The sequence below is a fragment of the Poecilia reticulata genome, chromosome 1, assembly GCF_904066995.2.
Source record: "Poecilia reticulata chromosome 1, P_reticulata-male-v2, whole genome shotgun sequence".
NCBI lineage: Eukaryota > Metazoa > Chordata > Actinopteri > Cyprinodontiformes > Poeciliidae > Poecilia > Poecilia reticulata.
Window position 1 is genome coordinate 22,008,633 of NC_088830.1, and position 13,755 is coordinate 22,022,387.

General features: G+C 36.1%; 2 protein-coding genes across 2 annotated transcripts; both read left to right on the forward strand.

Annotated features, from left to right (window-relative positions):
• The first annotated feature begins 695 nt into the window (after positions 1-695).
• Positions 696-2,918, forward strand: LOC103469619 (uncharacterized). Its single transcript, XM_008417405.3, has 5 exons — positions 696-765; positions 913-1,308; positions 1,750-1,893; positions 2,023-2,081; positions 2,159-2,918. Exons 1-5 carry the CDS (start codon positions 729-731, stop codon positions 2,291-2,293), a joined length of 771 nt encoding a protein of 256 aa, XP_008415627.2. The 5' UTR covers positions 696-728; the 3' UTR covers positions 2,294-2,918.
• Positions 2,919-6,847: 3,929 nt separating this feature from the next.
• LOC145554968 (uncharacterized) lies at positions 6,848-9,920 on the forward strand. Its single transcript, XM_081616113.1, has 5 exons — positions 6,848-6,908; positions 7,056-7,457; positions 8,019-8,171; positions 8,269-8,327; positions 8,403-9,920. Exons 1-5 carry the CDS (start codon positions 6,872-6,874, stop codon positions 8,535-8,537), a joined length of 786 nt encoding a protein of 261 aa, XP_081472239.1. The 5' UTR covers positions 6,848-6,871; the 3' UTR covers positions 8,538-9,920.
• The last annotated feature ends 3,835 nt before the right edge of the window (positions 9,921-13,755 follow it).

A 13,755-nucleotide genomic window follows, 5' to 3' on the forward strand; every position in this document is an offset into this window, starting at 1 on the left:
ATTTAAAAAAGTTCACATTGCACATAAGAAGCCAATCAAAGGGAAGAATATATTTCACACACACAAATAATATGAATTTACAAACTACAAAAAGATCAGAGGAAGGGAATATTAATAACTGGTATTGGATGATGTCAATGTTTAGAAGATACTAACATCTTCAGAAGTATCGAACTCTCCAGAGAGGAATATTATATTTTGACACACATATCAAATAGTATACATGCAAACACATTAAACTCTTCATGTCACACTTTGAGAGGACATTTAAATAGGCGATGTTTAATTTTCCCCAGAAAAAAAATTCCTTTCTAAAAGACAACAAACAAAAATATGTCATGTAATTACGGAATATTTTAAGGAACTGCACATTGCTATGTATTTTACCTTGTGCTGCCTTTTATCACATTGAATAAACACATTTAACACACTGAATAAAGATTATGGATTTTTGTAACAAAACTTATCAAATAAAGTACATGGTCTAATTCAAAACGTCTTCAGCAGTTCATCCATTAACCTCAATATGAATTTTCACAAAGTTGCGACACCTGAAACCCCACAAATTCACATCATGCCCCTAACTCAGCCAAAAGAAACCTCAGAATAAAATGTTCCATTCTAGCAGCCAATCAGCTGCTGCATCTCCTTTAATGGAAAAATCTGCGTCATAACGTCTGCAAAGTAAACCAATGAAACTGTCACTTAGATCCAGGTCAGCGTCAGTCATGGATGAACTGCTGAAGATTCTGATTGTTCTCTGTGGTAATTTTAAGATTTACCAATATATAAATAACAATAAACATGTTTATTTGAAAAGCATAAACTATGTTTCCAGTTTAAATATGTTCAATGTTTAGGCTTTAAATCTGAAGTAATATTCACATTATTTTGAATGTCTTTCCTTTTCAGGGCTTATTTCCTGCGGTTGTTGCTCCATTTCTGCTTCAATGTCGGAGGCGACTGTACAGCCTGGAGACAACATCACTATCTACTGTGACTGCAAAGTGTCAACTGGAAAATATGTAGTTTGGTTCAGGAACTGTTCCCATGAATACCAGCCGACTCTTGTTGTAGATTGGAGGAATGCAGTTAGCTCTCCTTTTACAGGAAAAACACGTCGTTTTAAATTTGTGAAGAATGAATCGTCCAACTCCTATGACCTGATGATCAGAAATGTCACTAATTCTGATGAGGGACTTTATTACTGTGGAACTTTGGAGAACAAGGTGGAGAAAGATGAAAACAAAAACATTTTCTCTAAAGAAGCTTACATCTATGGCAACCTCACCACAAGGATCACACTGTGTAGGTATTCTTTTCTAATTATATGTTTGAATAAATGTATTTCGCTTTACAGTGCAACTGCATTAAATAGAGTAATAATATGATGTTTTAACTGAGCATATTTTTAATCTGAAGGTAATAATCTGACAACACACAAAAAAAGAATAAATTATTGTAAAATCTTTCAAGTTAGAGAGAACAATGTGCTGTGTGTATTTACAAAGCTAAGTGCATTTGAGATTAAGGAAATTTACCTCAACTCCCTATCATTGTTTAGCAAATGACTCTTTGTTCACATCCATTATGTTCAGTGAAATACTATAGATTTCACTGAAATAGTTGTGGAGGCTTACAGCTATTTCAGCTGATACACCTGTAAACATCCACAGTCCCATCAGGAGATTAATACACATATACTACTATTTTAGTCTTTATGATAATTATATGTTTATCCATTTTCAGATACAGAAACTCATTTACCACATCCAAATATTTCCATGACGGTGGAGGAATGTGGTTTGTGTTGGAATCTGCTCCTCTCTCTGTGTCCGACTGTTTCTGCTTTCTCGGCTCTCCTTTTGGTTTATCTACTATGCCAAAATCCAGGTGCTTATTAGAACGTCCTTTCTAATTTAAACAGTTAAAGATTTTTTCATATTTTTTTGAGAGATTTATTGTATGTCTGAAAGAGGGCATAACAATTATATAACTTAATCCATGTTTCCACCTCTGTAGAGAACATTCAAGCTAAGAAAAAGAGACATGGCACTTCAAGACACACAGAGGAAACACAGGTAAAAGACTATTAATCAATTTATGTTTTAGAAAAAAAAATTACCACTGGATGATGACTCTGAATATTAAATTGTAGGATAACAAAGTGTGCTGCGCAGCCCTGGAAATCTGTCAGGCATCTGGGAGCCAGAAGAAGAACATGACGAGCCAGAATTCAGAATTCAGCATGTTTACTACTGTCATGTACGTCATGAAAGTTGGGGAACTGTAAACATGTCAAGTGTAACGATGGAAAAAAGGATGCCTACAATTTTTAAACTCTTTCCAATATTTCTCATGTTAATTTGTGAAAATGACTGAAATGCATGACTGGACCCAGACAAAATAAAGTTTCTTACAGATATTTTTGACCAGACTCTTTTATAGACGGAGGAAATATGCCCTGTGTCTTTTGCTTCTTGTGAATCCCTTATAAAACCTTGCACAGTATTTAAAAGTTCTGGCTTTATTTTATTTGTAATTTTGATTCAGTTTTTATGCCCTTTTCATTTATTTTGTATGTAAAGTATCATCCATGTATGTAGGTTGTAGTGATGGACATGTTATAAGAAACAGAACATCAAATATCTCCACTGATTAACACACAAACACATTTAAAGTTTAATCTTCTTAGATTAAAAACAATTGGGAGAAAAAATCCAGATGCTTAAACTGAAACTCACAACTGTATTTTTCTGTTTATCTTTGTCTGATAGAAATGCATTGTGACAGATGGATATCTGGACAAGTATGCATATTTTCACATTGCTGAACAGATCGTTACACAAACTGCTGAGGTTTTTAAAGTACTATTTGTTGTACTTTGAGGGTTTTTTTCCCAATGTCTTAATAAACGTTTTACATCACAATGTTCAATGGTGTAATCGGGTCCTGGCCTAATGACCTTTGCAGCATGTCATCCCCATATCTCATTACCCATTTTCCTGTCTGACCACTCTTAAATAAAGGCCACTAGAGCCAATAAAACCTTCATAAAAAGTAAGTAGGAGGGAAAGAGGAAGGATAAGGACTCCATCCAGAAAACTGATTTAATTTAAGTTATATGAATTATTTTTTTTGTTAGTTGTACTACTTGGTTTAGTACTGCTTAAAATAAGATTTACTTATTCACTAATCTTAAACTTACTTTGCTTTATTTTTTTTGAAGCAACGAGTTTGCATATTTTTTAAGTAAGGTAAATTATTTAAGTTTTATAGTGCAGTAACAAATACGCTTTTGTTTTGACCAGATTCATAGCAACCTCTCTGAATCCAGCTGGCCACTGTGGTGCAAGCAGCCAACATCCTTCAATGCTGACAACAAAGTGGTGGTTCTGCTGTGGAATGTGTAATCAGATGGTGTGGTATTGGATGTATTGGAGTCAAAACTTGAAGCGGTGATGGAATTAGTGGAGACTGTCGCCATTCATTGACTGGTGCAGCAGTCAGTTACCATGGAGACAGAAAGCAGACTAATGAACAGACCTTAAGGGCGCACCAATTTTTCGGCCAGCTAATTTATTGGCCAGCCAATTTATCGCCACTGGCTTCCTTAATTTTGAGAGATCGGTGATCAGTCAATCTCTGAAAAATCTCCCAACACAGTACTTTCATGATACTCTTTGGACCAGGGGTCACCAACTCCAGTCCTCGAGGGCTACTGTCCTGCAACTTTTAGATGTGTCTCTGCTCAAACACACTTGGATCAAATAAACTGCTCGTTTCCAGCCTATTGCAGAGAGGAATGCATGCTGGTGAGGAAATTCAGACATTTTGGAGCAGAGGTGAATCTAAAGGTTGCAGGATGGTAGCCCTTGAAGACTGGAGTTGGTGGCCCCTGCTTTGGACATTAGAAAAGCAAATTTGTTTCACTGTATATTTTCATACACAAAGTAACAATGAAAGGATTGATCTGACCTGACACTTGGGTGCAGTGGCAACTAGCCAGTAGAGGATGCAAGGATGCCACTTAGACACTCCGTCACCTGATGTCTTCTCTCCAAAGGTTTTGTTTGAGGTGACTTTACTGAATTTTTTTATTTCTCTTGCTCCATTTTGCATTTCTGTCCAATCTGCAATTTGTCAATCAGGCAAACTTTATGACAGACGGCTGTAATGTCAACCCCGACTTCACCACCATGACAGGAGGGTGGTGTTATGTAAATCAAGCTGCAAATGTAGGTCTTTTGCAACATTTTAATCGGGTAGGTAACACACCACAGAAGATGTTCTATATAATATGTTTAATAGTAATAATATGTCGGTGCTATGTGAATTTGTATTGTTGTTATTAAATGGGTCATCTCAATGCATTCACATACTATGCTGATAAAATTTCTTCAATGATTGGTGAAATGCTCTCATAGAAGCTCAAACATTTACCTTTTATATAAGCTTCTGAAAACTTCTCAAAGTAGAAAGAAATTTTCATATTAAATGGTATTAAATCCTTACTAGCTTTCATATAAACTAGTCAAAATTTTTTGATGAGTTCAGTTGATTATAACTATAAAAATAAATAAATAGCATGGCATAGTAATTGATGTACCAAATATTGCATCTAAAATATAAAAAGTATGATCTTTCCTTCCTCACTTGATTTTACAGTGTAACATAAATAAATATTTCTATAATTTTCGTTTTCAATTTCATAATTGCTTTGTATTTGTTCATATTCTGTATTTATTTAACACATTTTTGTTTACTGTTACATTTTACTGCATCTTTTATTTTTTGCAACGTTCCATATTTGTATTTTTTGTTTCCGGTTACTTTTCTTTATCATACAGTGATTTATTTTCTCCTGTAATATTTGCTATTTCTCCCCATTTTCTTTATAGATGTCAATTTAAACTACTTTTATTTTACAGGAAACCTGGTTAAGCAGCCCCCTAATCAGATCCAAAGGAAAAGACACATACAGTTGTAACTCATTGAAAACAACTACATTTGAGAAGTTTGTTCATGAAAACACATCTTCAAAGAAACCTTTTCTTGAGTCCAACAGACCTGAAAACTATGTTTGCTTTCTCACCCAAATAACTCTTTGAATTCCATGTATTCATATTATCTATCTAATTAAAAATAAAAACTAAAACCAGGGTTCATAAAAATAGAAAAGGAAAATTATAGTGTTCTTTTTCTATAATGGAACACTATAATGTGTGGAACACTGGACCAGCTCTACACCCTCAGCAGGGTCCTGGAGGGTGCATGGGAGTTCGCCCAACCAGTCTACATGTGTTTTGTGGACTTGGAGAAGGCTTTCGACCGTGTCCCTCGGGGGGCCCTGTGGGGGGTACTCCGGGAGTATGGGGTACCGGGCCTTTTGATACGGGCTGTCAGGTCCCTGTATGACCGGTGTCAGAGTCTGGTCCGCATTGCCGGCAGTAAGTCGGGCTCGTTTCCGGTGAGAGTTGGACTCCGCCAAGGCTGCCCTTTGTCACCGATTCTGTTCATTACTTTTATGGACAGAATTTCTAGGCGCAGCCGAGGTGTTGAGGGGATCCGTTTTGGTGGCCTTAGGATCGCATCTCTGCTTTTTGCGGATGATGTGGTCCTGTTGGCTTCATCGGAACGTGACCTGCAGCTCTCGCTGGAGCGGTTCGCAGCCGAGTGTGAAGCGGCCGGGATGAGGCTCAGTGCCTCCAAATCCGAGGGCATGGTCTTGAGCCGGAAAAGGGTAGAGTGCCTTCTCCGGGTCAGGGGGGTCGTCCTGCCTCAAGTGGAGGAGTTTAAGTATCTGGCGATCTTGTTCACGAATGAGGGAAGAAGGGAGCGGGAGATCAACAGGCGGATTGGGGCAGCGTCTACTGTGAAGCGGGCGCTGTACCGGTCCGTCGTGGTGAAGAGAGAGCTGAGCCAAAAAGCGAAGCTCTCGATTTACCGGTCGATCTACGTTCCCACCCTCATCTATGGTCATGAGCTTTGGGTCATGACCGAAAGAACGAGATCACGGATACAAGCGGCTGAAATGGGTTTCCTCCGCAGGGTGGCTGGGCTCTCCCTTAGAGATAGGGTGAGAAGCTCGGTCATCTGGGAGGAACTCAGAGTAGAGCCGCTGCTCCTCCACGTCGAGAGGAGCCAGTTGAGGTGGCTCGGGCATCTGGTCAGGATGCCTCTGGACGCCTCCCTGGTGAGGTGTTCCGGGCACGTCCCACCGGGAGGAGGCCTCGGGGAAGACCCAGGACACGCTGGAGGGACTATGTCTCTCGGCTGGCCTGGGAACGCCTTGGGATTCCTCCGGAGGAGCTGGAAGAAGTGGCTGGGGAGAGGGAAGTCTGGGCCTCCCTTCTGAAGCTGCTGCCTCCGCGACCCGACCCCGGATAAGCGGAAGAAAATGGATGGACGGACGGACGGACGGACGGACGGACGGACGGACGGACGGATGGACATTATAGTCTATTTAAACTGTACCAAGATAGAATTTCTTCTCCAAAAGGCAATAAATGCATAAACATGTTACGATTGGAGAAAATTTTAAGGTGAACTGCACTTTGATATGTCTTTTACCTTGTGGAGCCTAAAAGATCAAAATAAATAAGCTGATCAAATAAAGTACATGGTCTAATTCAAAACGTCTTCAGCAGTTCAATCATAAACCTCAATGTGAATTTTCACAAAGTTGCGACACCTGAAACCCCACAAATTCACATCATGCCCCTAACTCAGCCAAAAGAAACCTCAGAATAAAATGTTCCATTCCAGCAGCCAATCAGCTGCTGCATCTCCTTTAATGGAAAAATCTGCGTCATAACGTCTGCAAAGTAAACCAATGAAACTGTCACTTAGATCCAGGTCAGCGTCAGTCATGGATGAACTGCTGAAGATTCTGATTGTTCTCTGTGGTAATTTTAAGATTTACCAATATATAAATAACGATAAACATGTTTATTTGAAAAGAATAAACTATGTTTCCAGTTTAAATATCTTCAGTGTTTAGGCTTTAAATCTGAAGTAATATTCACATTATTTTGAATGTCTTTCCTTTTCAGGGCTTATTTCCTGCGGTTGTTGCTCCATTTCTGCTTCAATGTTGGAGGCGACTGTACAGCCTGGAGACAACATCACTATCTACTGTGACTGCAAAGTGTCAACTGGAATATATGTAGTTTGGTTCAGGAACTGTTCCCATGAATATCAGCCGACTCTTGTTGTAAGTTGGAAGAATGCTGGAATCTCTCCATTTAAAGGAGAAATCACATTCCCTCGCTTTAAATTTGTGAAGAATGAATCGTCCAACTCCTATGACCTGATGATCAGAAATGTCACTAATTCTGATGAGGGAATTTATTACTGTGGAACTTTTGAGAACAAGGTGGAGAAAGATGAAAACAAAAACATTTTCTTTAAAGACGTTTACATCTATGGCAACCTCACCACAAGGATCACACTCTGTAAGTATTTTTTTTCTAATTATATGATAGTAAAAACAGTGCTTCTGGAAGAATGATTATTTTACACAAGTTTGAATAAATGTATCTCCCACAACAGTGCAATTGCACCAAACATAGTAACAATTTGATGTTTCATGTAAGTATAGTTTTAATGTAAAGATAATTTAAAAACACAAAAAACAAAATCCTTGCAAAATCTTTCAAATTACAGAGAATGTTGTGCTGTGTGGATTTAAGTGCATCTGAGATTAAGGAAAATTACCTAAAATATTTTTCATTGTTTAGTAAATGACTCATCATTCATATTCATTATGAAATACTTAAAGGAAATAAGGAAATACTATAGATTATCAGAATTTCTTGGACCAGCTATTGCAGCTGTAAACATCCACAGTCCCAGTAGGAGATTTAAAAATATGTCATCTATTCACATTAGACCTATGTTCAGATATTTTAAAGAAAAAATTCATAACAAAATTGATAATATTTCACATTTTTATAAAACATTATAACGGGTTCTATTTCAATCTCTATGGTGATGATATGTTTCTTTGTTTTTAGATGCAAAGACTCATCTACCACATCCAAATATTTCAAGGACAGTTGAGGAATGTGGTTGGTGCTGGAAGTTGCTCTTCTCTCTGTGTCCGACTGTTTCTGCTCTCTCAGCTCTCCTCTCCTCACTTCTGGTTTACCTGATTTGCCAAAAATCAGGTACAATATTTGTGGCTTTTCTAATTTAAAACTTTGAAACCAATCATTTTTGTATTTTTCTGTTTTTTTTACATTGGGCGTTTTCTAATATCTGCAGCAAACACCCAAGCAGAGAAAAAGAGAGGTAGCACTTTAAGACAAACAGATGAAACGCAGGTAACAAAACAATGATCATTCATTAATTTTTTTAAACTTTACCAAATAGTGATGATTCTCAATATTAAATTCTAGGATGACAATGTGTGTTATGCTGCCCTGGAAATTCATCAACCATCACAGAGAGTAAAGAGGAAGAAGACAATCCAGAGTTCAGATTTCAGCACATACTCTGCAATCAAGACATTCCAGGAAGAGATTCAAATTTAACTTTGAAGTTAAAACAAAAATTAAAGAGAATTTATGATCTTTTCATTTATGCTCTTCTTCTAAACCTGAATTCAAACAAAAAATTAGAAACCTTAACCATAACAAATACATTGTTTTCAGACAGCTTTTGATTTGATGGTGTTTGAATATCTTTTCATCAGAATGAAGTCCTGCTTACATATATGCATTGATTCTTCCAGACGTGGCTGCAGTGGCTGCATGTCTCAAAGCGCATATGTGTAACATTTATTCTAGTTGTCTTGTGGGCCATTCATTAATTTCACATAAACAGCTTTGATAAAAAAAACATCGCGGAATTTTCCAACAAACCATACTCTTTTCTAATAATTATATTTTTATTTTTATTTTTATTTTAATTTTCAGTAACTGTGAATTTTGTGTACTGCTATATATCATTGATATGAATTTTTTGTTTTGAGTTGATTTTAAGTCAGATAAAATGGACGGCATACATCTAGTTGATATATTAAGCTGGAGTAAAAAGGCCAAGGAGTAAAAATAGATTCTCAAGATTTTAAAACAGCTGTTGAAGAAACTTGTCTGATATTAAGTGACAAGTAATCTTCCACATCTAATAAAATACAAATATCCTCTGTGAAACATATTTCTATTTCAATTCAGAATAGAATCAAAGAGAAAAACAATTGTCCCACACTGGAGAAATTGAGACGTGTCAATGGTAATGTAAAAGGCGAAGAAACCACACAGCTTCACATATCACTAAAGCCATAGAAAATGTTACTAGATTAAAAATTATAAGAACCAATCAAAAAAGAAAAAAAAAAAAAAAACAGGAGTTACGAAACGTTTTAATAGGCTATGCAGTAAAGAAGAATAAAGGTACCAAATTGTCAATTGTTAATTAAATTAGATAAGTTAGAATTAAATTGCATAGTTAGACGACATTGATGGCATCAATTTAAACAATTGTTGAGCAGACCATAAACTGTGCAATGTAGCAAAAAAAAAAAAATATATATATATATATATATATATATATATAATATAATCTTCTTAATGTAGTGGGTGTAGCTATTGTCTATTCAGACAATTATGCCTGGAAGCCCAAAAATATTTGAACACATATTGTGTTCAATATTCAATAAAATGTCAGACATTTCACTGATACCTTAAACTTGTGGGTCTGTTTGAAAACATCACAAAACTTTACATTAGGATGGTTTTTAGATAGGATCTGACATGTCAACATCACGATAATCAACTGGCAATGCAACAAACTTTCTCTGAGTTCCTTTTAAATCAAGGTTAAAAACTGATTTTTTTAGGAGTTGTTTTTGACTGTTCTATTTGTTATATTAAATAAAACGATATTACTTATATTATTATCGATATTAATTATATTAATTGTAGTCCAACTTTTCTTTGCTTTCCTTTATTATGCCACTTCTGTGCATTTTTTTTATTTTGATCATGTAAAGCACTTGTCTTGTTGAAATGTTTAAAAACATTTACAACATTTGCCTTACTTTATTTATTGAAAAGAATCAACACAAATCTCCAGCCTGTTCCATGCTATCAATGTTTCTGTTAGACTTTACTTTCAAAGTTTAAGAACATAATCAAAATAAAATTAATCTCAGAATTATTTAAAAAAAAAAAGTTTAATGCTGAGTCAAGTAAAAAAAATACTTTTATATATTTTTCTTGACTGAATCATGTCAAAAACACACACAACTGTGAATTTTGTGTACTGCTATATATCATTGATATGAATTTTTTGTTTTGAGTTGATTTTAAGTCAGATAAAATGGACGGCATACATCTAGTTGATATATTAAGCTGGAGTAAAAAGGCCAAGGAGTAAAAATAGATTCTCAAGATTTTAAAACAGCTGTTGAAGAAACTTGTCTGATATTAAGTGACAAGATATTCCAAAGTTCACGACCCACGATGGCAAAAAGTGTCGCAATTTATGAGCAGCGACCATTTTCAGGTAGGTTTTTTTTACTTACTTTATGCTGAAGCTAGTATCTTATATAAAAAGTTAATGTCTAGACAGAGAAGCAGAAACTACATAGAGGAAAAAAGAGCTTTTAACTACATCTGATCACAAAATGTTAAAAAAAAAAAGTTTCTGTACACAAGATACAATTTTAATTTGTTTTCATGTTTCAACTCATTTGCTGATCTGTGAGTGAAGGATACCAACAATGATGCCTGGAATTATACTGCAGAAAATCTAAATAGCAACAGGACACATGCACAGCTTCTTCCTACTGGAAGATGGAGACAAGATTCAAATAAATTCTACAAAATGTATTGGAGGACAAAGTAGTGCAAAAGACATTTAAAAGTATTTCACGTGTTTTAATTTGCAATACTCTAGGACAGAAAATAGTTAATTGACCATTGACTTAGTTTTTAAACTAGATTTTGGCTTAAGTTAAAATATTTAATATCAGGCGAGACTGAGGCTTATCAGTGGGAAGTGTTGAAGACAATGGGACAACATCCAGTGAATTAAAGGGATCACCAGACCAGTGTTTCTCAAACTTTTTCAGGCCAAGAACCACTTACCCCATTTAACAAACTCTCGCGAACCACCTAATTTGAAATTGCCCCCACAATCACGCACCATCTTGATATAACCTGAAATGAAAATATTAGTCTCTTAACTCATTGCTTTTGTACCTCCTAATGTGAAGGGTGGCACTGTTTTGTAAACATGACTGGTCACAATAAAACCACGAACAAGTCTACTTGGGTGTTTTGAGTAATTTACAGATTCTGAAAGTGCAGATTCTAATAATTCGAATGAAAGAAATGCATGGATATCAAAAAAGTTTTTTACTATATGTGATATGTGCACTGATAATAGTCTTAGGACTATTTGTAATTTAGAAGAATCATAAAAGAAAAATAGACTTGAGTTGCTCTGGGCAAAACAAACATTTTCTTTCAGCCAGTAGGTAGTCCAACATAAATATTTTTATTTTAGGTGTTAAGATGCACTTATTCAGCATGGGGCGTAGCTCTGTTCACCTCCTCTTCCCTGTCATATTGCATTCAGCACAGTCGCACACCAAGATATGGGTGCCTGCAGCATGCTATGTATTGTAATAATGTACTCTGAAAAACTTTCCACCAGTATTTTCAGGCTTTCTTTTTAGTGACCCAGTCTTAGTAAATATATTTACTATTTTTACTATTTTTAAACACAATCCTTTGGTAAGCTAACTGTAGCGTCTGTAGCAATTTATCAACTATAGCATCACATTCAGCTAACGTCACAGCAAATAAACGGTTGTTTTCATGCAGTACCTTACGGACCACTAGGGGGCGCCCGCGGACCAGGGGACCACAGTTTGAGTAAGACTTCCCTAGACACTACAAAAAAAATAGCAAAAAAATAAAAAAGTGTGCTCCAACAAAATAAACACAAAACGAGACACTGCCGCCAGAGCCTCTGTCCCTGAAGAACAAACAACGACAACCTGAATAAAAAGGTGCTGTCACAATGTGTCAACAAATACACCAATGGTGCGCTCAGTCCATTCAAATGGCACAGTCAAAGCCTCAGCCAGTAGGGGAAGGCCAATAGGCAAAACAGCAATGAGCAAACTCCCAGTTGGAGAGCTGGCAGAAAGGGAAAACTGTGAACTGGTAGGTAACAGCACAACTGCGTAAGCAGGTTGGTAAATAAATTAAGCTATACATATTCCAATCACAAATTGGACACACAAAGGACACCAGAAGACAGCAGAGAAGAGGCTAAATTTAACAGTCATCAGCAGCGGAAGGAGGTAGATGTCATGATGCAAGCAGAATATGACAGACAGGTAGAGATGTGCATTTATAAAGAAGCTGTGTTTGTGTTAAAGTAGCAATATACCATTTATTCTGCTACAATTGCATTGATTAATGTGTGTGAGTTACATTAATCAACGCAATTGATGTTTGTGTAACAGTGTAACTTTGTGTAACAAACTGTAACAAACTTTGTGTAACTTTGTATGACAGTTACACAAAGTTATGCTGCTTTTTTGCCTACAGCATTCACATTAATAAAATGTACCATTTCTGCAGGCACCCCAATGTGGTGGGTGTCACTTATTTTCATTTCTGAATGGTGGCAACCCTATATCCACTTCCTATTTATTAAACAGGGTCTCATATGTTTAAAAGATAAATAACATTTGCCTTACCATAAATTTATGTAGCAGCACTTTTATGATGCAAAAGACAATAAATTCAAACAGTAAATTCTAACATAAAGTACAAAGGCGAGCTGCACATTAGACATTTTGTCCACAACAACTGAAGTGAAAACCACAGTGCTTCTCCACTAGCCAATCAACTGCTGCATTTTCTGAAGTGGAAAAAGTTTCACAACATCAGTACATCCGCCAGCTTGAAACCTCTGGCTTGAAACTGCCCTTTAGCTCTAGATCAACATCAACCATGAAAAAGTTACATGTCGCTCTGGTGATTTGCTTTGGTAATTTGACATTTTTGTTAATTACTGGTCTGCAGTTGATGGGAAATATTTGCATAAGTTTAAATGTTGTTCTGTAAGACTTTACTATTGTTTTTCTGTTTCAGGAGTTGTTTTATGGAGTCATTTTGCCATTTCTACATCAGTAGAGGAGAAGAGAACTAGACCTGGAGAAAACATCCTTCTCCACTGTGACTGCAAACAGTTACCAGGAGTGTATATAGTGTGGTACAAGAATTCTTCACATGAAGACACACCAACTCTTGTTCTAAACGTAAAATCTGGTTTTGATATGGAAAAGAAATTTCCTCGTTTCAAATTTCTGAAGAACTTTACGTTTGATTCCTATGACCTGCTGATTGTACATGTCAATAATGCTGATGAAGGGCTTTATTACTGTGGAACTGAAGAGACAAAAGTGGAGATGGACGAAAATAAAAATAGGGTGCGGAAGACAGTCTACCAATTTGGCAACATCATCACAAAGATAAAACTTGGCAAGTACTTCTTCCTAACACCACAGACTGCAAATGTGATTATGGAAATCTAATTATTTAACAAAATGTGTAAATGCATAAGTTTAAAACAAACAAACAAAACCAACTCATCCTACAAAATCTGCAAATATCATCACAATATCACTCACATTTAGTGAGGAGCATAGGCTGACAAAATATTATTTGGTTGTAATGGTTTTAAATATTAAGATTAAAATTAATAACACAAATTCACAGTTTAGAT

Bases quoted from the DNA above. Each gene is read 5' to 3' on its own strand.
- LOC145554968 (XM_081616113.1), top strand. From the start codon at position 6,872: ATGGATGAACTGCTGAAGATTCTGATTGTTCTCTGTG. The intron at 6,909-7,055 runs GTAATTTTAAGA...TTTCCTTTTCAG, and splicing joins GATTCTGATTGTTCTCTGTG to GGCTTATTTCCTGCGGTTGT. The intron at 7,458-8,018 runs GTAAGTATTTTT...CTTTGTTTTTAG, and splicing joins CACCACAAGGATCACACTCT to ATGCAAAGACTCATCTACCA.
- LOC103469619 (XM_008417405.3), top strand. From the start codon at position 729: ATGGATGAACTGCTGAAGATTCTGATTGTTCTCTGTG. The intron at 1,309-1,749 runs GTAGGTATTCTT...ATCCATTTTCAG, and splicing joins CACCACAAGGATCACACTGT to ATACAGAAACTCATTTACCA. The intron at 1,894-2,022 runs GTGCTTATTAGA...CCACCTCTGTAG, and splicing joins TCTACTATGCCAAAATCCAG to AGAACATTCAAGCTAAGAAA.